The sequence below is a fragment of the Xenopus laevis genome, chromosome 5S (genome assembly GCF_017654675.1).
Source record: "Xenopus laevis strain J_2021 chromosome 5S, Xenopus_laevis_v10.1, whole genome shotgun sequence".
Taxonomy (NCBI): Eukaryota; Metazoa; Chordata; class Amphibia; order Anura; family Pipidae; genus Xenopus; species Xenopus laevis.
In genome coordinates, this window is record NC_054380.1 from 27,505,183 (window position 1) to 27,529,133 (window position 23,951).

The following is a 23,951-nucleotide window of genomic DNA, read 5'->3' on the forward strand; positions in this document are numbered from 1 at the left end:
AATGCAAAAATCACAAAAAATGTGTGATGTTTCTGTTATAAAATCAGACTTTTAAAAAATCACGAATTTTTAGGAATTTATTAAACCCTGTGGATGGAAAAGTCTAAATCTGAAAATCCGGCATCTCAGACCTGTCGAGGTTGCATGTAAGTCAATGGGAGAAGTCCCAATGATTTTTTGATGTGCGCTGAGTTTCGTGCAATACACCAAAGTTTTTAAAGTAGTGAAAATTCCGAAAAAAAACGTGAAATTCATGAAAAATCCAAAAAATCGTGAAAATGTAATAATAAATAAGCGTAAAAAACCTGTGGATTTGATCAGAGTTTGTAGCAGAAAATATTTAGATAAATTCAGACGTTGTTAAATAACCTCCTTAGTTTAGTTTTTGTTTGGTCTTATACAATCAAGGGTTAAAGGATGATTAGAAATTAGAGACAGTGTGAGGTTGCTGGCAAAGTAATTATTAGTGGCGCACGTCAATTTTTATGTGAGCAAAAAAAAGATTTTTCGCGAAAACATTCACAGTCGTTGAAGCGCGTTAAATTTGTTGCAAATCCATGCCTGACAAATTTATTCGCCCATCACTACTAGTATTATCAGTATCAGTTTACATGATAGTTGTGAGCTATAACAGATGTGAGATAATATCCATATTCTTTACTAGACCTTTCTACAACATGAAGTTGATTCTTGCAATGTTTTTTTATCCCCCGCAGATTGAAATAAAATTATTTTTGTTAAAAGTACAAATAACCTTTACTGAACTGAACTGTAATTGAATATATTTTATAATTTACCACAGACTGTTTAGCATTCCAGATATATCAGGCTACTTTAGGATGGATATAATTTTGAAGCCTCCACAACAGGAACCACAATCAATTGAGTTAAGACGCAGCAGTTCATATGACACTTCATGTTTTTTTCATACCTTGAGAGTTTGCTGCTTTTAAGGTCCTGCTTTTTTTTGCTCAAATATTTCATTTCATCAGGAATTAGAAACTTTAAATATAATGAATTGCTTGACTACTTGGTAGACGTTCATACCATCTGTTATAGAACGGGTTGCCCCAATGTCTTCTTAGCTTCTTAAAATGTTTCAGATAGGCTTTTAACCATTACATAATGGGTAAAAATACACTTACTTGGAATATTAAATAACACTTTCTCTGATTTTCTTAATTAAAATTTGTTTACAGTATTTTTTCAAAAAACCTTTCTCCGCCTTAGATTCTAGGAAAACAGGCTACGATTGTAAACCCGCTGAGGCAGAAACATTATTCCAATTGTGTACTAAAAACTCCTAGCCCCTGTGTACCTATCTAGTACAATAACACCAAAAAATGAAAGTGTTTGAAGGAATATAAACAATATAATATAATAGTCAATGTAGTGTTGCCGTGCATTGGTAAAATTGGTGTATTTGCTTCAGAAACACAAGCATAGTTGATATATACAAGCTGCTGTGTAGCCTCGGTGGCTGCCATTGAAAATCAAATTTTTTCGTGATTTTCGCATTCGGAAGTTAGTAAATAACCCCCTAAATGTCAAACAGAGGGCTGATTCATTATTGCTCAGAAAATGTACTGTTAAATTAACTATTAATTAATAGTTCATTACTACTAACTATTAAAACTTTCCCAGCACTTTAGACTTTTTTAGATATGTAGCAGATAACAGATATTCTTTGTAGTATACAATGGGATTCTTCAGAACGTATTTGTTATCTGCTGTGTATCCTGTGCTTGAATGGCTGCCCCCATGGCTACACAGCAGCTTGGTAATATGAACTATAGTCTTGTTTATAAAGCAAACACACCAGTTATACTTGTCCAGGGCAACAGTACATTATATTGTCCTTTATTTAAACCACTTTCATTTTTTTGGTGTTACTGTTCCTTTAAAAAATAAATACTAGCTGTACTTTCTTTATCATTAATAGTGATGGGTGAATTTATTCGCCAGGCCCGAATTCGCGGCGGCAAAAAAAATGTTGTTGGCGAAAAAAAACGGATGCCGGCGTAAAAAACGGATGCTGGCCTCAAAAACGGATGCTGGCATCAAAAACGAGACGCTGGCGCCATTTCGTGGATTTTTCGCGGTTTCGCGAATTTTTTGGCGAATCTAAACAGCGCAAATTCGCCCATCACTAATCATAAACACATTAGAACATGTGAGTGTAGAAGGGCGTTTGTGTTTGGTATCAGAGAAGCTTTGCAGTAGAGCCCTTAGGAGAAAGGGAAAACATTACTTTTACTTATAGGGCAACAAAATGTTCCACCTGCACTTCTTTCAGTATAGCACTATAATGTATGTTTTAATGTTTTTTTTTGAATAACAATCCCTGTGGTGCCAATTCAGTTTAAAAAGCTAACAATTGAACGTTCTGAATTACATTAGGAGAGGGGAAATCTTTGCGTTGACCTAGGATTGATTTGATTCTTAGTACAATGTTATTTTTCAACACTGCTGGCAATCACGTTGTTCAATACCAACTTTCGAAAGAACAATCTAGAAATGACTTTTCCACTATCTAGCAGCAATACCAACTCTTAAACCACAAAACTGATTTTGAATAATAAATAATGTAATATCTGTTTGTTTAATCTTTCAGGCATCTTAGAGAATCATAAATCTGCTTTCATAAAATTAATTCAACAATAAGCTGTATGAGATTGCTTATATCATAAGCTTATGTTGATTATTAGTTATTTCCAGGATTTATTACTTTTTTAAAGTCACATTTCTAGCATTTTATTCACATCCTAACTACCCCTTTCAATAAAATATTCAAATTATATATATATATATATATATAATATAAAACAATAAGCTTAGACATGGTGCACATGGACAAACAAAAAACAATGCCTGTGTGCTGGTTAAAGACAACAATAGTAATAATCAAAAAGAAAACTGCACCAAACAGGTCTTTATATGAAATAAACAAAAGGGTTTTATTTGATCAACGTTTCGGCTCAACAGCTGGAGCCGTCTTCAGTTAGTTAGTTCCTGAAGACGGCTCCAGCTGTTGAGCCGAAACGTTGATCAAATAAAACCAAAGGGGCGTGTCCCCGAAACGTTGCACAGCTCATAATAAAATTGCAAGGGCTTGCCCTGCTACCGCAACTCCTGTGTGCCAGTGAAATTCTTCTTACCTGTAATTTATTAAAGTCCAAATGGCACCATTTTTTTCAGATTTATTATACCCCGAGGATGGAAAAAGTCAGAATCCTAAAATCTGGCATCTCAGACCTGCTGAGGTTGTATATAAGTCAATGGAAGAGGTCCCTATCCTGCTTGGAAGTTTCTGTGGTCTGCCCTGGAATTAGCCCAAAAATCCGACAGTTTTGGACTTTTCAGCAAAATCGGAAAAATTCTGACTTATCAGGAAAAAGCCTTAAAAAACGATTCAGGAAAAAAATCAGAAAAAATTGGACAATTCGGATTTTTGCTCGATTTTAATAATAAATAGTTTGCTCTTACTTTTTTTAATAAAATTATCAGAAAAGTTCGGATTTTGATAAATAACCCCCTAAAATTAGTGTAGCACTGCTGCATGTTATGAAAAATCCATTGTTGTGGACAATACTACTACCACTGGACCACCAATTCAAAACATTGTCCAAACATTGTAATCAGACTTGTACTTGTAAAACCAATTAATTTAGGTGCCTGCAACTGAAAAGGGTCCATTTACTAACAACTAGAAAAAATTGTGGTTTTCCTATATTTTTTAAAAGCTCTAAGAATTCAAAATGAAAAAATCACAAAAGCCTTTAATACCAAACTTAGTAAAAGTTGTGGAGGTCTTATAGAATAAATGGGAGCTGCGCTAATCAGACTATTAGAGGTTTTTGGATTTTTTTTTTCACCAGGTATTGTCCAAAAAACTACATTTTTTTAGTGGTTTTCACAGTACATGTATGGGACTTGTTATCCAGAATGCTCGGGAACTGGGGTTTTCCGGATAATGGATCTTTTCATAATTTGGGTCTTCATGCCTTAAGTCTACTAGAAATTCATTTTAACATTAAATAAACCCAAAAGGCTGGTTTTGCTTCCAATAAGGATTAATTATATAAGATTAAAAATATAAGTTGGGATCAAGTAAAAGGAACTTTTTTATTATTACAGAGAAAAAGGAAATCATTTTTAAAAATGTGGATTATTTGGATAAAATGGAGTCTATGGGAGAATGGTTTTAGAGTTTGTGAGTAAAGGTGGCCATAGACACACAGATAATATCGTACGAATTTTAGTCCGATATTCGTTGTGTGTATGGTGGAAAAAGAGCCGACCGATCGCAGTTTCCAAAACCTCTAAAACCTCTAAAATTCTACTCTTAATAAATAAGCCTACACATTTATTTGGAGTCCCAGTATCTATATCTATATATATGTACTGTATATAATGCACAAGAGATATGAACATCCTGTAAATTATATCTTAATAAACAGTGATATTATTAAATATTATACGAGTTTAGTGATGTAATTTCCGTCACGTGGCTCACTGTTTCTTGTGTATTATAAATAAAGTAATGGCTGATTAGTTTCTAAATATGTTTAACATAAATAAAGACTATTTAGCATAAAAGAAATCTTCATGCCTTAAGTCTACTAGAAATTCATTTTAACATTAAATAAACCCAAAAGGCTGGTTTTGCTTCCAATAAGGATTAATTATATAAGATTAAAAATATAAGTTGGGATCAAGTAAAAGGAACTTTTTTATTATTACAGAGAAAAAGGAAATCATTTTTAAAAATGTGGATTATTTGGATAAAATGGAGTCTATGGGAGAATGGTTTTAGAGTTTGTGAGTAAAGGTGGCCATAGACACACAGATAATATCGTACGAATTTTAGTCCGATATTCGTTGTGTGTATGGTGGAAAAAGAGCCGACCGATCGCAGTTTCCAAAACCTCTAAAACCTCTAAAATTCTACTCTTAATAAATAAGCCTACACATTTATTTGGAGTCCCAGTATCTATATCTATATATATGTACTGTATATAATGCACAAGAGATATGAACATCCTGTAAATTATATCTTAATAAACAGTGATATTATTAAATATTATACGAGTTTAGTGATGTAATTTCCGTCACGTGGCTCACTGTTTCTTGTGTATTATAAATAAAGTAATGGCTGATTAGTTTCTAAATATGTTTAACATAAATAAAGACTATTTAGCATAAAAGAAATCTTTTTTGTTTAAAGCATATTCTGGATATTCGGCACATTCTGGTTAATAGGTCATCAAAATACTTATGTGACGTGCTTGCATTGAAAACTTACTGATTCTCAAGCGTCACAAACAGAATTTCAAGAATCAATATTGTACGCACTCAGGCTTACTGCTGGTTTAACTTTCATTAATTTTACATAAGTGAAATGTGTAGACTTGCTTTACAGATTTTCATTGTGCATAATCCTTGTAATAAAGTAGTGTCCAGATTTATCATAGTCACTTTATAGATTGCTGCAATAGCCATCCATGTTGATTTCTAAGACAACGAAGATAAAATCTGACAGTGCCGCCACTATTTCTCCATCAATTTGATTTTGGATTAGCATAGCAGGCTGACCCGATCATACTTTATATTAAAACTGAATGGCAATACAGCTCTTACAGTCACCTTCTATAAAAGGTTCCTTAAGTTTTCATTATTTTCAGCCAGCAGAACGGTATAATCAGCATTTCTGAGACTTTTGACGTCTCATGAAGGAAAAATTCAAACTTCTTGACCAGCATTTTGCATGGTAAGTTTTTTATTTTGGTTTTAATAAGAAAAAAATGTTATATTAAAACTTTATGCACTTTTTCCCCATGATATCTTGGGGTTTATTTATCAAAATTAACAAAAAAATCCCACTATTTTGTTAAAACCACTCCGACCTAATTCCAACTGACTTTTTTTTTACCATATTTATCAATACATTTTTGCAAAGAAATCTGGTACAGGAAAAGATTGGATCAAATCATACATTTTTTTTTACTTTTTTTGGATATGACGCCCGAAAACTCAAAATTTTTCAGATTAAACACATTTACTTAACTCGAGTGAAGGATTAGAATGAAAAATACTTCGAATTTCAAAATATTTTTTTGGCTACTTCAACCATCGAATTGGCTACTTCCACCTTCGACTTTGAATCGAACGATTCGAACTAAAAATCGTTTGACTGTTCGACCATTCCATAGTCGAAGTACTGTCTCTTTAAAAAAAACTTTGACCACCTACTTTGCCACCTAAAACCTACTGAGTACCAATGTTAGCCTATGGGGAAGGTCCCCATAGGCTTTCTAGGCAATTTGTGATCGAAGGAAAATCAATCGATTGATTAAAATCCTTTGAATCGTTCGATCGTATGATTTTTCCTTCGATCAAACGAATTGCGTTAAATCCTTCGACTAGGATATTCGAAGTCGAAGGCTTTAACTTCCATGGCCGAATATCGAGGGTTAATTAACCCTCGATATTCGACCAATAGTAAATGTGCCCCCAAATCTTCAAATTATTGTTTGAAACCAAGAGCATATCAACTCTTCCAGTTCCAATTCTTTTTAAATTTTAAAAAATGTGGATGGGAGTTTGGACAAAATTTTAAAAAAATAATGATAAATTTTCAGATTTTAGTAAAAAAAAGCCCCTTCCTGTATTTTTCTTTTTTAAGAAAGAACGTTTTTACAGTACAACTGCATTGTTTTCAGATAAAACCATGGAGCAGATTTTGTAAAGATCACACTGAGAATTTCCCCTGCCATTGAAATGTTTACAGATTCTATGCAGCTGTTTTTTTTTGAGTGCAATAAGTACCATGTTAGTACTATGTTAATTTGTTTTAATTTTTAAATGTTTTAGTAATTTTAATAAATATATATTTCAATCCAATTAAAACATGGATGTATCTTTCTAGGTGACTGATCTGAATGAATCTGATTGGACAGATAATTGTTTGATAGATAATTATTTATTCTTTGGTCAACTCTTTGGACAGAGTTGATTTTGTATTCTACTAGCTTTTGTTTCACACTTATACAGCAGAGATATAGTAAAAAAAATGTTCTCAATGCTTTAAAACATTATAAGAAAAAATAAGCTCAAAAAAGCAGTACGCATTATTGTAATTTAAGAGTATTATTCTGCCTTTTATTGAATTTTATGGCAGCCTGTAAGAAAACCAAACTAAATATAGTTTTAAATGTAATGATCATAGATTTATTTTTTATTTAAGACTTGTTTAGATGTAAGCGCTGATTCATCCGTCTTCCCATTGTAAATGGTTCATTCAGTTGTAAAGTCTGGACAGTAGTTTGTACAAGATCGTGTCTAGAAAGTGTAGCCTTTTCAGAATAAGCGATAATAGGATATCAAGCTGTGTCTGAATGGCTTTTCTAAGCATATTCTACTACATGGAAGAAAAAGCTCACCTTTATATTGGTCAAATGTTTTAAATTTAATTCGGGGAGAAGCAGTTGTAAGCAAATAATTAACTTCTGAGTCTAATATAAAATATTGCTTAACCCTGCTCCAGAATTTCTTCAGGGAAATGTATTTAAAAGTGTAAGAGTATCAAGATAATTTCTGCTATTGTTTGAAAGTTTTATCTGCCTGAAAAGATATGTATCAAAGTCCAGATGTGCATCAGTAGAAACCAAACCATATTCATAAACTGGACTCTCTAATAAAGAGACAACTGACTGCTGTAGAAGTCCCTAGCATAGGCCATTTGTGTTATGGAAGTTAACTATTTGTGAAAGAAACTCACTTAATAGGTTTCCCAATTTGGGACCTGTTATCCAGAATGCTTGGGACCATAATTTGGATCTTCATACCTTAAAGAGATACTGACACCAGAAATTGAACTTTTTTTTACATCTACCATAAAATTGACGTTGCATGTTTCTTATAATTTTGCCATAAAGTATTTGCCCAATGCTTTTACATTACCTATCTGACTCCCTGTGATCGCCTATGAGGGGGCTGCCATATTTGTGCAGAAGTAGTGCGTTATCATTAGAAACTTTAATTGACAGGCTGAGATGGGACAGTCAGGTTAGCAAAACAGTCAGGTTTAGCAACTTCAACTAACAATTACTTACAAAACCTCTCAGCAAAAAATAAATCAGCATGATCTATACGGAACTTTTAGGGGGGTTAATTACTAAGCTCCGAATACCCAAAATTCCCTGATTTTTTTTTTTTTTTAAACTTTATTTTTTTGAATTTTCAAAATGCAGTTATTACATGTGACATAGATGACATTATCACTTTCCATCTACCAGTTATACATTTCGTGCGGTAAGCAGTCATCACAGATCAAATTCGCGTATAATAACAATTCTCACAAAAAAGAAAAAGAAAGAAAGAAAAACAAAACAGAAAAACAAGGAATTGCAGATTGTGAACAGAGAAGGGTTCAGTTTTGACAAAGTGGACACCTAATTATATCGGTTCTAGTTATTCAGTAATTTCAGTGATCAGGGGGGGAAGGAAAAGATCCAGTTTCCCCATATTTCATCAAAATGAGGGAGCGATCTGTTACATAGGGCCGCAAGATACTCCATCCGTTTCACCTCCTCTATTTTATCCTTCAATTCACTTTCCTGTGGGGTGGCTTTTTGCTTCCATTTTTGACAGATCAGCCTCCTGGCTGCCGATAGGATATGATTCATTAACTTCCTGGTTGCTTTAGGGAGATTAAGATTAGGTTTCCCCAAGAGAAGAGTCCATGGCTCCCTTTGTATAGTGGTGCGTAACACTGTTTGCAAAAGTGTTCTCACCATGTCCCAGTAGGGTATAATCCTGGGGCAGTCCCATAAAATATGTGGCAGTGTCCCCCTGTGCCCACAATCCCACCAACATCTATCTGGGGTTGATGGGTAGATTCTATGGAGTTTCTCCGGGGTATAGTACCAGTTCAACAGAATCTTATAAATATTTTCTTTATATTGGACACAAGTTGAGCTTTTCTTAGCATTATCCCATATACCTTCCCAGTTTCTATAACTTATCTCTGCCGGGAAGTTATCCTCCCAATATATCATATATTTATGTTTCGGGAAGTCATCAATGGGCAACTGTATCAATACATCCTAGATATGAGATATAACCTGTTTTTGACCTGGGCCCGTGTAACATAGTTTTTCAAAGGAAGAGAAAGCCTGCTTCGTACTCGTTTTCATTTGGGGTCTAAGATAGTGTGAGACTTGCAGGTACTGGTAAAGTGGGATATCCACGTTCCCAGATCTTGTTTTCAAAGTTGCTAAGTCCACGGGCATTCGCTTAACAAAGTCCCATAGATCCCAGATATGGAATACAGTAGGATGGCCCCAGTTCTGCCCAAAATCTAGGTTACAACCCGGGGAAAATTCTGGATTCCCTAATATGCTCCGTAAGGGGGAGGACTGGGATTGTAAGGTATGTTGGGACTGGGCTGCCTTCCATATTATACTGGTAAAGTCGATAGTATGTAGAGGGTAGGTCGTCCCTTTCGGTATCCCTCCCGAACCCCATACCATGTTGGTCAGATGAAATGGGCAGACAGCTGCACCCTCCAGTTCGGACCATTTATTGATATGGCTACTAGCTGTCCAGTGAATCAGTTGCCTGAGATGACATGCCCAATAATATTTTTTAATGTCCGGGACTGAGAGACCGCCCTGCGACAACTTCCTGAGTAGCACATCTTTATTAATTCTGGGTTTACGGTAAGCCCATATAAATTTAGTAAACATGGATTGTATGTTTTTCAAAGTTACAGTGGGCACTTCAATGGGGAGCGTTTCAAATAGGTACAATAAGCGCGGTAACACGTTCATTTTTATGGAAGCCATTCTCCCAAACCAAGACAAAGTGCCCCTATTCCACCTTTCCAGATCCTTTCTAATTTGATGTAAAAGAGGGGGAAAATTACAGGCATAAAGATTTTCATATTTCTTAGATATGTGGATTCCCAGATATTTGATTGAGTCAGATTTCCATGCATAGTTGAAGTTTAATTGCAGGGTCTTCAACATATGTTGTGGAAAGTGTAGCGGAAGGGCCTCAGTCTTATGCTCATTAATCTTATACCCTGAAAAGGAACCATATTCCTGAAGCGTTTTATGTAAGTTTGGGTGGGATGTATACGGTTGAGTAAGCGTCAGAAGGACGTCGTCCGCAAACAGGGAAAGTTTATAGGATTTATGCTGAAATCGGATCCCCTTGACATCTGGATTATGTCTTATGGCTACTGCCAGTGGTTCTATGCATAATGCGTAGAGAAGGGGCGATAGAGGGCATCCCTGTCTAGTACCATTAGTGATTCTGAACTCAGTGGAGAGGTTATTATTTATTTTGACAGCCGCTGTAGGTTGACTGTATAAGGCTCCCACTGCCCGGAGGAAATTCCCCTCAAAACCCATTAACTCTAACAAAGCCATCATATAATTCCAGTCTAGACGATCGAAAGCCTTCTCCGCATCTAGACTTAACAGTAGCGTAGGTTGAGGGTTGGCATTTACCACATCAATTAGGTCAATAGTCCTTCTAGTATTATCACCTGCTTGTCGGGTCATTATAAATCCCACCTGATCACTATCTATGAGGCGGGGCAAAATATGGACCAGTCTGTTTGCCAGAATCTTACTAAATATCTTTAGATCCACATTGATCAGGGATATGGGCCTATAATTAGTACATTCTAGGGGATCTTTCCCTTCTTTGTGTATTAAAGTGATATGAGAGAGGGCCATAGTTTGAGGTATAGTACTCCCCTTTAAGAACCCATTGTACAAGTCTAATAGATGTGGAGTGAGAATGGATTGAAATGTCTTGTAATAGCCATAGGAGAAACCATCAGGTCCCGGAGTTTTTTTCCCTGGGGCATCCTTAAGGACCTGGGCTATTTCCGCTTCACTTATATCTTGGTTGAGAGGTGGTTTGTCTCCTTCTAGGAGGGTAGTCAGGGCATCTTTTGGTAGCCAGGCTTTCAGTTTAGTCTTGAGTACCCTCCTAAGTTGAGGTACATCCCTTTGCGAATGAGGATCTAGATTATAGAGGGATTTATAATAGTGGTAGAAGACCTCAGTGATATTCTCAGTGGTATGTTCTAACTTCCCTTGCTTATTTCTAATAGACATTATTCCCCTGGCCAGTTTTTGGTCCCTCAGTTTTTTTGCCAGTAGGGTGGGGGCTTTATTCCCATATTCATAGTATGTATGCTTGGTCCAGGTCATCAGTTTCTCTATCTGAGTAATATCTAGGTCTTTCAATTGATTTCTATAAGAAATTACTTTGGTCAGTTTGGCTATGGTAGGTCTTTCGTAGAGCCGTTTTTCCGCTTCCCTAAGGGTCCCCGATTTTTTTAATAAAATCTGACTTTTAAAAAAATCAAGAATTTTTCAGAATTTATTAAACCCCGAGGGCTAAAAAGCCCGAATATAAAAACACGGCATCTCAAACCTGTCGAGGTTGCATAAAAGTCACTAGGAACAGTCCCATTGATTTTTGGTTGTGTCGGGGGTTTAGGGCAATTTCACAATGTTTTCGGAGCTTTCGGGTGAAAACTCCAAAAAATTCGGAGTTTTCGGGGAAAATTCACGAAAAAATCATGAAGATCTGAGCTTTTATGGCAAAATTTCTTTTGGGAAAATGTAATAATAAATAAGCGTTAAAAACCCGAGCTGGTTACATCGGAGTTTGTAGCAGCCGATATTGAGATAAATTCGGTCTTGATAAATAACCCCCTTAATGTATATTCATATTTTTAAAAGTAGTTTTTTAGTGTCAGTATCACTATATGTCTAATAGCAAATCGTATAAATATTAAATAACCCCAATAGGCTGGGTTTTCCTCTAAAAAGGATAAATTATATTTAATTTGGATCAATTACAAGGTACTGTTTTATTATCACAGAGAAAAGGGAAATTGTATTTAATAATTTGGATGTGATTATAATGGAGTCTATGGCAGATTGCCTTTCTGCAATTCAGGGCTTTCTGTATATTGGGTTTCCAGATATCGGATCCAATATCTGTACCACATATCTAGTTGGCATCTAGCTCAAATGAATAAATATATAAAGCCATTGAAAAACTAATTAAAAAACAAATTATCTTATGAAAAGGTAAAATAGCCAATCATGTTAACACACTTCGAACAAACCAAGAGGAAACCAACAAATCTTAATATAATATAATAGATAGATAAGACGTAAACGTACATAAACATATGCACCTCTTAATCAAAGACTCAACACTCAAAGTATTCAGTGTGCTCAACAAAATAGAATAGCATTCAAAGTTCCCTAATATCCAATAATTAGGGTATTAGGCTGGTTTTGCTTCCAATAAGGATAATTTAAATCTTAGCTTAGCTCAAGTACAAGAAAAAAAAGAAGTTGTTTTGTAAAATTTAGATTTTTTTTTTTTTTGGATAAAATGGATTCTTATTCTGAGCTTTCTGGATAATGGGCTTCTGAATAATGGATCCCATACCTAGTATTAGCACTTTTGGTTGTGTATCATTGAAGTGGAGGTCGCATAGGCTTGGAATAGAAAAACAATAGACCTATGATATGTCTACTGCAGGTTTAGTTATAAGATTTATAAGAATATCTCATATATATTAATATTTGTGATCTTAGAAATGATTTAATAATATTCCTATAACCCATGTCCCATGGACCCTAGCTACCAGATTGCTTAATATGCAAATTGCAGAGCTGCTGAATAAAAAGCTTAATAACTTAAAAAAAGGGGTTGCTCACTTTTGAGATAACTTTTAGTATGATGTAGAGGGTGATATTCTGAGACAATTTGCAATTGGTTTTCATTTTTTATTATTTAAAGTTTTTAAGTTATTTAGCTTTTTATTCAGCAGCTCTTCAATTTGCTTATGAAGCAATCTGGTAGTTAGGATCCAAATTCCCCTAGCAACCATGCAGTGATTTGAATAAGAGACTGGAATATGAATAGAAGAGGACCTGAATAGAAAGATGAGTAATAAAAAGTAGCAATAGCAATAAATTTATAGCCTTACAGAGCATTTACTTTTTAGATGGGGTCAGCGCCGCCCATTTGAAAGCTGGAAAGAGTCAGAAGGAAAAAGGCAGATAATTATAAATATATAAAAAATAAATAATGAAAAGCAATGTAAAAGTGGCTAAGAATTGGCCATTCTATAACATACTAAACGTTAACTTAAAGGTGAACCAACCATTTAAATAATAAAAAATGAAAACCAATTGCAAATTGTCTCAGAATATCACCCTCTACATCATACTAAAAGTTATCTCAAAGGTGAACAAGCCCTTTAATAAATCATTGTAGTATTTATATTGCAAATCCAGTAATGATCTGTATATTGTCAGCAACAGCATAAATCCGATGACACGTATGGGATCTGGAAAACCAATATCCAAAAAGCTCTGCATTACATGACTCATCATCTCATATGGAGTTCATAATATCTTATAATTATGGAGGTTATTAATCAAAGTCCAATTTTTTCTGGTTAGACTTTTCAAAGCGGAAAACCACCATTTTTTTGTAGAGATTTCTTTTTTTCGTGATTTCTTAAACCCCAACGGTGTTAAAAGTCAGAATAAAAAAGTACTCCAACTCAGATCTGCCGTGTTCATGTAGAATTTAATGGCAGATGTCCCGAAGATATCCTGATTTGCACCGGGTTTCCGAAAAAGTTGCGGTATTCGGGAGTCGAATGTGAAAAAGTCTCGGTATTCGAGTATCAAATCAAAAAAAGTTTCGGTATTCAGTTTTCAAATACTAAAAAGTAGAGATCTCATCAAGACTTTTCCAGCACAACAATTTTTCAGGAAAATGTAATGATCAATAGGGGGGGAAAGTCTGTGCGGATTTGGTTGGAGTGACTTTCCAAAAATAGTGAGATAAGTTCAGATTTTGATAAATAACCCCCTATAACTCATCTCATAATCTGTAAAAATAATTTCACTTTTCTTTGTAATAAAAAAGCAGAAACTTGTACTTGATGGTACCTAAAAAACCCAAGTCCCAAACATTACAGATTATAAATCCCACACCTGTATCTGACTATAGGTCATGACTTTCTATGGCAATTTGACAACAGCGGCACTGGCCATTGCTAATTCCCTAAATGCAATATATGGAAGCTGCAATTCCTTGTCAAAGATAACACATTGTATTGCAGTTTTTCATGTACTCAACTGAAAAATAAAAATTAATAAATGTGGGTGACAACAGTATTTTTAAGTCAAGACTCATCAGTATCATTTTGCTTTTTTACTCCAAAGAATGTCATTCTTTCCACCGCTCACTGATCTCCCTATAATTCACACAACCCTCATTATTCCGAAGCAGCTGACATCTTATACAAAATACTTTCACTTTCTGACAGCTCAATACCAGTTACATGTTTCTCCCAATAATTCTTTCATGTATTACTCAATCTTTCCCCCAGCCATACTTACAAGGTAATATTAGTCAGCACTTTTGCTATTTCCTTACTAATAACACCAACTGGGAATCATAACCAGACCTAAAACCCTTTGATATTATCTCTGACATCCAAATCAAAGCTCACAGTAAAATGCAGGAAATATGAAAATCGATTATGTATTATAAACCACTTGGAAAAAGCTCAAGTCTTTAAATATCTACCACAGCAGCTAACAGAGAGTCAATAATGTCTGTTAAGGTAGTTGCAAACATTTTAATGCCTACACTGGTATATTGTCAAGTCTTCTGTCTTAGGTATAGTTTTCTCTGGCCTTAGCCAAAATAGATATATTTGTCATCCATATTTGTCAACATCATACATTTAATAATCAAGGTCACAAAGAGAGACATATTTAAAACATATTATAATATGAGTTTAAGCAATAATAATGATGATGACAAAAATATCCTGTCTTATATAAAGGAACATGTTACAATAATTTTACAACTACAGATGCTCTCCAACAGATCAGCCCAAATGCCATAAGAATGGCAGGATGTAAGGGGCACATTTACCTAGGGTCAAATATTGAGGGTTAATTATCGATATTCAACCGTCAAAGTAAAATCTTTCGACTTCGAATCATCCCAAATCATCATTATCATAGAATAGTTTGAAGCATCTGTGTTCTACCAGGATTGTGAGATGATCCGTCACCCCCCCTCCCCACCAACCTCTAATACATGCCTAGATGGCCAGTCAGTATGTCAAAATTATCCAAACCGCCCAATCAAATCTGGCAATGTATGACCAGCTTTAATCTAACAAAATGTATTCTGTTCAACTAATTGTTTTTTCTTCATTCTTACTGTATGTTGGTCGGTTATTTGGACAGCGAGAGGGTATAATCTGGTTATCCATGCAGACAGTTCCAATGATCATAACTGACCAGAAGTGAGGAGAAACTCTAATACTCTGGTGTGCCAGCTCCCTGCCAAGAAAGGGCATGATCAGGTAAGATTTTCAGTTTGGACATACTGACCATGATCTGATTGGGTTACAGGATAATCCATCACATTTTATTGCCCATCTATTCCACCAAGGAGCCATAATTCAATAGTATAATTAACATGCTGTAAATATGGTAATGTGTACTCTTAAGACCTTGGTACAATGACTGCATTTTTTGTCTGTGTTTTTCAGGTAGACGAGGACGAGGCAGACAAGGACCAGAATGCACCAAGAAGCATATCATTCATTTTAAAGAGGTTGTTCATCTTTAAAGGGATACTGTCATGGGAAAGCATGTTTTTTTCAAAACGCATCAGTTAATAGTGCTGCTCCAGCAGAATTCTGCACTGAAATCCATTTCTCAAAAGAGCAAACAGATTTTTTTATATTCAATTTTGAAATCTGACATGGGGCTAGACATATTGTCAGTTAACCAACTGCCCCCAGTCATGTGACTTGTGATGTCACTATTAAAAAAGAGATCCCATTCTCAAAACTATAGGCCACTTAGTCTGACATCAGTAGTAGTCAAGATTTTTGAAGGGTTAATAAAGGATACTGGGAAATTAGGTTTAATGTTGATGAATGCAAGGTTATTCACTTTGGCAAAAATAATATAAATGCAAGTTAAGCACTAAATGGCAGTGTGTTGGGCGTTTCGTTAACTGAGAAGGATCAGGTTTTTTTTGTAGATTATAAATTGTCTAATTCTGAGCAGTGTCCTTCTGTGGCTACTAAAGCAAATAAAGTTCTGTCTTGCATAAAAAGGGCATTAACTCAAGGGATGAAACATAATTTTGCCTTTTTATAGGTCCCTGGTGAGGCCTCATCTGGAGTATGCAGTTCAGTTTTGGACTCCAGTCCTTAAAAGGGATATGAATGAGCTGGAGAGAGTGCAGAGACTAAGTGCAACTTAACTGGTTAGACCTGGAAGACCTAAATTATGAGTGTAGACTTTCACTTTGCAAGTACATTAAAGGACATTATAGACAAATAGCAGGGGACCTTTTTACCCATAAAGAGGAAAAGAAAAGAACTTTCATTTGAAGCAACGTAGGTGGTTCTTCACAGTCAGGACAGTGAGGTTGTGGAATGCACTGCCGGGTGATGTTGTGATGCTGATTCTGTTAATGCCTTTAAGAATGGCTTGGATGATTTTTTGGACAGACATAATATCAAAGGCTATTGTGATACTAATCTCTATAGTTAGTATAGGTATGGGTACATAGAATTTATTTGAAAGTAGGGAGGAGTGTGTGTATGGATGCTGCGTTTTTATTTGGAGGGGTTGAACTTGATGGTCTTTGTCTTTGTTCATCCCGATTTACCTATGTAACTATGTAACTATACTGTATATAAGGAGTATGGAGCAGAAAGCATGGCTCTCCACCTGCCCCTCCCTTATCCAACCTGTGCATGTGAATGACAATCTTTGCAAATGCAGCAATCAATAGAACATGAGTTACCCTCTGCCCCCTCAGCTCCACAACTTGATTTAGCCCCAAGTACCTGGCAATGGGCTGGGGAGACCAGCATGTGAAGCTCTCACACTGACGTCAGGATTTTGGTCAGAAGACACTCATTTAAGTTTTTTTGTTCAAACGAATTAAAGAGTCCCCAGCAGGATTCTGGACTGTCTCCATCTGCTTGAAATTGCCAGTAGGGAATATGCCCCATGTGCCAGGAACCTAATAACAGTTTTGATTCTTTGTGCATTTACTATTTACTTCTCCTGCAGCACAAATTTATCTAAAATAAACACAGTAGATTGCTTAGAAAAAATGTCCCTGGCCTATGGGAAAAAAACAGAAACATATTCCTACACGTGAAGCCATATTAAACAAGGCATTTCTTTTTACATAAAGAATAGTTTAGGGAATGAGGGCAGAATTGGAAATGTGTAATGCTATGTGAAATATCTACAGCAATTTTTTCCACTTGTGTTTTTCCTTATAAACATAAGACTGTTGGTTTCCAGTCTTGTAATTCTAGGTCAGTCCCATCAAAAAGTGGGAGTAATTATTCTCTTGCATCACAACCCCTTAAGAAAAAAATACATTTGTTTCTATTATCCCTTTACCTCTTCTTCCTTAGCTTTGAAACATTAATTAGTGATTAAATTAAGCGACCTAGATCATGCCTATTTGTGTGTTACATAGACAGCTAGATTCATCTGAATAGTTTGGAGTAGAATGAAACACATTTTCTTATGTATTTAGAAATAGAGGCTTTGAGGCTCATTAATTAAAGGGATACTTTCATGGGAAAACATGTTTTTTTCAAAACGCATCAGTTAATAGTGCTGCTCCAGCAGAATTCTGTACTGAAATCCATTTTTCAAAAGAACAAACAGATTTTGTTATATTCAATTTTGAAATCTGACATGGGGCTAGACATATTATCAATTTTCCAGCTGCCTCCAGTCATGTGACTGAAGTCAATGGCAGAGGTCCTATTTGCAATTGGAAGATATTATGGTCTGATCTCGGTTACATACAATAATCCGAACATTTCTGGATTTTGCGCCGATTCCATGAAAAATTTTGACTTTTTGGTCGTCAAATCCAAAAAAAATCAGATTTTTTTGTGCTACAATCCGAAAAAGTTGTGGTTTTCGTGCAACAATCAGAAAAAATAGAGGTTTTTTTCCCAATGCGATTTTTTTTGTGGTTTATTAATGATAAGTAAGGGTATATCATGGATTCTAGTTTGGTCAGTCTTTTTTTTTTTATTTAAACATCAGAAAAATTCTGACATGTCTAGTATATACCACAATTATGTGCCCCTGAATTGATGCAATTTACCATAAGAAAAAGCTAATTTATGGAAACTATGAAGCACTAATATCATTTTGTTTTCTTTTTCCTCATCAGTTTCAGAAGAATTAGAAAAAAGTTATTTTTTCAACCTCATCAAAATATTTCATAATCATTTCTCAGGGGCAGATTTATTGAGGGTCGAATTTTGCAGTAATGGGAGTTTTTTTGAACTCCCATAACTTCGAAATCTGAATAAAAAAAGACCAAACAAAATGTATAAAAAAAAATCAAAGGTTTTTTTTTTTGCGGGTGAATAGGCTGTATTCGATCGTTCGAATCGAAGTATTCGATCGAATTAGATTTAAAGTATTTTCAAAAAGAAACTTTGATTTTTAGAAGTCCAACAATTGACTCCAAATAAGTTCTATGAGGTCCCCCATAGGCTAAAACAGCAATACGGAAGGTTTTAGACGTCGAATGGTTGAAGTTTTAAAGAGACAGTACATTTTTTTCAAATTCAAATCGAATTTGGACTATTCCCTAGTCGAAGTACACAAAAATAGCGAAGTTTGAATTTTTTTACTTTGAATATTCACTTTGACCTTTGATAAATCTGCTCCTTAATGTTTGTGAATTTTTGCAAATTCAGCATAAATTGTTCATACTATAATTTCAGCTGTATTTGGACACCTCTTGCTAAATATGTGCCCACCTCTAACATGTAACAATACATTCTTATAGTACATAGAAATTGAACTTGTCATTTAGGGGCACATTTACTTAGGGTCGAATATCGAGGGTTAATTAAGGATTTAACGCAATTCATTTGATCGAATGATCGAAGGAAAAATCATTCGATCGAACGATTAAATCCTTCGAATCGAACGTTTCGAAGGATCTTAATCCATCGATCGAACGTTTTTCCTTCGTCCAAAAATTTGTTAGAAAGCCTATGGGGACCTAACATTGAGGTTCGGTAGGTTTTACTTGGCGAAGTAGGGGGTCAAAGTTTTTTTTAAAGAGACAGTACTTCGACTATAAAATGGTCGAATAGTCGAACGATTTTTAGTTTGAATCGTTCGATTCGAAGTTGAAGTCATAGTCGAAGGTCGAAGTAGCCAATTCGATGGTCGAAAATCATTTAAAATTCGAAGTTTTTTTTATTCTATTCCTTCACTCGAGCTAAGTAAATGTGCCCCTTAGTATTGGTTTTTATTCAATTTACCTTAACAGTGTGGAAGTTAAACCTTTCAGAAATCCAGCTGGATGTAAGCACTGAGACCATTCTCCAATATTTTAGCAGTTATGGCTACTAAAATGCTACCATCAAATATATACAAGCAAAATAAGGCACGCAGTGTCATAAAACATCAGACAAATAAAATGAATCTCATGCTCTTATTGCGTTTTTTGACTTCAGCTGTTTCGTTTTTGCTAAACTGGAAAAAAAATGGATGTCGGTAATGTGCACTCTGAGTATAAATGAAATAAAATCATATATCTGACAGCAACCCAAGTCATAAAATAATGAAAAGCATCAGGCTGGATTTGCCAACAGTTATAGAAAAATGTCCTGCAATTGAATGTATACAGAAAGACTATCATTTTATGCAGTGCAAGAGAAAAACATGTGCTTTCCCAAGGCAGCAATATCAACCGTGCATATGACATTTGGAGGAGGTTGATATGTAATCCCATTGTATGTATAGTTGTCTTTTAAAATGCATGAGCAGGTTTGCTCTATTTTCTTTACCCATAAGTAAAAAGGATATGTATCCATTCCTTCCCCAGCCAGAGTATATACATGGTTGGTTGCCTTGTCATGCTGATATATTTCTTTCTGTCAATATTTTGAATGGAAAGACAAAACATACTGTAAAGTGTTTTCTTGCAAGTCTACATACATTAGACATTACATTTACAAAGGCCTTAGTGGAGCTAAAAAGTTATAGTAGTTCAGGTGCAATGCATAACTGAAGATCTGCAGCAAAAGTAATATTCAATATTCTATCTATGGTCTTATATTTTACTGGAGAAAATAAAGCCTATTTATAAATATGGTACATATGCTCTTTAATTAAGTGGTAAAATCTTGTTTTGGAAATAAAATTGCCTTATGTAATTACCAACTTTAGCAATGTCAAATAAGACAAAACTATACATGTGCATAACGTGTGCATGATTCTTAAATGTGTAGCATATCTATCCTGACTTTTTTTAAAGACATGCAGAAAACTCATCTTAAGAAAATGGTCATTCCAGTAGGCGTTTCACCCACCATTCATTCCATTGTACACACTCCTGTGATGAGCTGACATTTCATCTGCTACTTGTCTCCTTAAGGTGCCTTCCCTGCTGCTCCCACTCAAAAGTTTGAGGTGCTCTGGACTACCTCCAAAATGGGGTTTGAGATGCTCAGGGCTACTGCCCCGTGCTTTTTGAAGATGTTCTGAGTTTCCACTTAATGTATGTTTTTGAAGATGCTCTGGGCTGGCACTGCTGAGCTTTTGGTATTCTGGACTACCACCAGACCTATGGTTTTTAAAATGTTCAGGGCTACTACTTAACATTTGTTTCTGTAGATTCTCTGGGCTACTACAAGTATGCTTTTGCTGCTCAGGACTACTTTTACCCACGCTTTTATGATGTTCTGGGCTTGCACTTTTCACATGTTTCTGATGGTCGGGGCTTGCAGAACTCCTGTTCTTTTGGAGATGATCCGGACTTCCACTCCCATGTTTCTGCTGCTCTGGGCTTCCTTCACCCCTATTTTTTTGGAGGTGGTCAGGACTATTAGTTGGGTTGGGTTTGTGATGGTCTGGGCTGTCTGTGCTTCCAGCGCTAGAAGTGCTACTCCCATCCCCAACGTCTCTTAAAAACGTACTCGCCGTTGTATTTAACTGACAGAGGCTTGTTTGGCTGTCAATCGAACTTCGGCTTCCAGCTCCACCAATTTTTTCCTCATCTAACAAAAAGCAAATTTCTTTCAAATCCACGTTCTCTTTGACCATTTCTTCTTGTCTTACTTCAAGGTCCTTCAGCTTCTGCAAATATAAAGTAACCTCTTTTTGCATGATTCCAGATGTATACCTTCCCAGCCTTTGCCATTCTCTAGAAATTTTTTTCCCTTTCTGCCTGTCATCATCCAAGAAACAACATAGGTCTCGGAGTTCTTGATTATCTTCTTGCAGCTTCTGATTCACATCCTTAAAAAGATAAATAGACGGTGTAAATAGACTGGTAAAGAGATGTGAATTTTTTTCCCTAAATATAAAAATAGATATAACTACTGGAAATATCATAATCTACATAAATAATTAAGGATTAAGTAATGCATTCCTGCAACAACATTAGATTATGACTTCCCTTACTGGAATAATGATTAGACTACGTTTTTATTTGTACACTATTTGAAAAGAGTAGGAAGGAGGGACAAATGGAGAAATAAAGAGAGGGAGGTCGTTTTGGGTTACCAGATATGGGGAAAGACGTAAACATGGAAGGATAAATTGCCAGCATCATTAATACTAAATACTACTAATATTTTTTTCAAACCATTCAACCACATTTATTTGATATGACAAAGGAAACAGACGTTAGTAATTTGCTTATTATAACCGCATCACACACTTTCAGTATAAATAAAACAGGTAAATTAAAGTTTGTCCAATGAAGCCTTTAAAAAGAGAACTAAACCCTAATAAATATGGCTAGAAATGACATATTTTATATATTGATATTGAACTTATTGAACCAGTTTAAAGTTTCAGCATCTCTATAGTAGTAATGATCCAGGCCTTCACAGTTATCTGATGAGTTTCCTAACTTGGATTTTGTTAGGAGTGTCTTGCACATGCTCAGTGGGTTCTGAGCAGCTGTTGAGAAGTTAAGCTCAGGGGTTGTTACAAATCATCAAGCAGAAAATGAGATTTGTCATATAAGATGATGCTATAGGGTTGATTATTACATTCTGATTATAACTGTGCTGGTTTTTGAGCTCTCATGTACCAATAATTGTTTAATAATCAGCCTCTTTTGTGACATTTATATTATATATATTGAGTTTCTTGTATGTCGTCCCTAAGTGCCAGCAGCAAAGAGAATGTGCAGTGAATCAGCAGAAAAGAATATGGGGAGCTACTGGGGCATCTTTGGAGGCACAGATCTTTCCTGCTAAAGGCATGTGGTTGCCTTGGGCTTGTAGTGGTACAGAAGCCCAAAAACATAACATGCAACATTTCTGCTCTATTTCTTTGGTTAAGCTTTAGTTCTCCTTGAAGTAATGCTAAATGCCGCCCAGAAAATCTGTTCAAATGTGAAGGAAATAATTCAAAGCGTTGGTAAGTGTGCATTTATTTACTTCTAAAATAATTTTCTTGCAAGACACAAGTACCATTATATTGGCATGAAAGCATTATAGCTTTTATTTTGTTACTACCCTGTGTTCTCTACCTATAACACAATACTACTCACCCACATTCATTTCTAGGTCAGCATTTCTATGTTTATTAAATAATTACAATCTGTAGGTTTCTGAGTGTGTTTGTGTATGTATAGTTAAGAAAAGGTGGCTTTTGTAAACCTTAAAGACTTTAATATAGACCCTTGTGGTGCAGTTTTTCATCCTTAGACATTCCTATGGGACTATATGCCATAGAAATAATCAATTCACATATATTAGTCAATCAAAGGGTAAATGTTTTCACCCTATTCTCCTGCCACATGTTCTGTGAGTGAGGGAAACATAATAATCAAATGAAAGTCCCCAGGCGACCTTAAAACGTAACTATAGCACACCCTTCATCTGCCACACATGTGTCAAGGGTATCAATGGGTCTCAAACTGACCATAGTCATTTAGCACTTGTCTATTCCCCTACGCTTTGTGATTGACGAAAAAAAAAAAATGAAATGTAAGAACTGGGTTCTCTATACTTTATATCATAGAGCCTGCATCCTCATACAGATAAGAACCAATGGGCTGCTTCGAATTAAACCCCTTGTCCAAAAAGGAACCGTTCTACTTGCATACAAAAGCATTGGCGACTTTCTTTAATGCAAAAAAGCTGACATTTGTGCAGAATTTAATAGATTCATATGTGAAAAGGTGGCTTTTCACATATATTAAATCCTAGTCGGATTGGCTCTATAGTATAAAAGTTCACTTGATGTTTATGTTTATTAATCCAAATAATTCCTTGACAATATATAATATGTATAGTCAACAAAGAGGGATGCACTGTATGATCTCTATGACATGGATTCTTTCTGCATGATAATTTAACCAGAAGCCATTCAGTATTAGTGATGGGCGAGTTTATTCGCCAGTCGCTAATTCGTGGCGAATTCCCACAATTCGGCGCTGGCGAATTTTTCGCCATTTTGCTGGAAATTCGCAAATTTTTCGGTGAGGTAAAACGCCCCAAATTCTCCCATCACTATTCAGTATTGCTAAATTATTTGTCAAAACCGGTCATGTTTATGTTTTCAACAACAACAGAATTAGAGGTTTTACAAAAGATAGGTATACTCAGCATTATCTTCATAACAAAAGATGTGATTGATTTAAAATATTTTTTTTTACAGGAGATAATACTTTGTGCTTCAACGGAAACTGGAAGGATTAATAGGTGAAATCTCACACACTGTTCTCTGGCTGAGCTGGATGAGATCACATGCCCTACAGATGGAGTGATGGAGATGAAGAGCAACTTGTTAAAAATACACTGAAAATGTGCTGGTCAGATA

The 23,951-nt window shown here is 35.3% G+C and overlaps 1 protein-coding gene across 1 annotated transcript in view; it reads right to left on the reverse strand.

Annotated features, from left to right (window-relative positions):
• ccdc85a.S (coiled-coil domain containing 85A S homeolog) overlaps positions 1-23,951 on the reverse strand; it is a 123,375-nt gene that overhangs the window by 79,736 nt on the left and 19,688 nt on the right. The window contains exon 2 of the mRNA XM_041564344.1: positions 20,483-21,410. Coding sequence (XP_041420278.1) covers positions 20,483-21,410 — 928 coding nt within the window. The remainder of the gene's footprint in view (positions 1-20,482; positions 21,411-23,951) is intronic.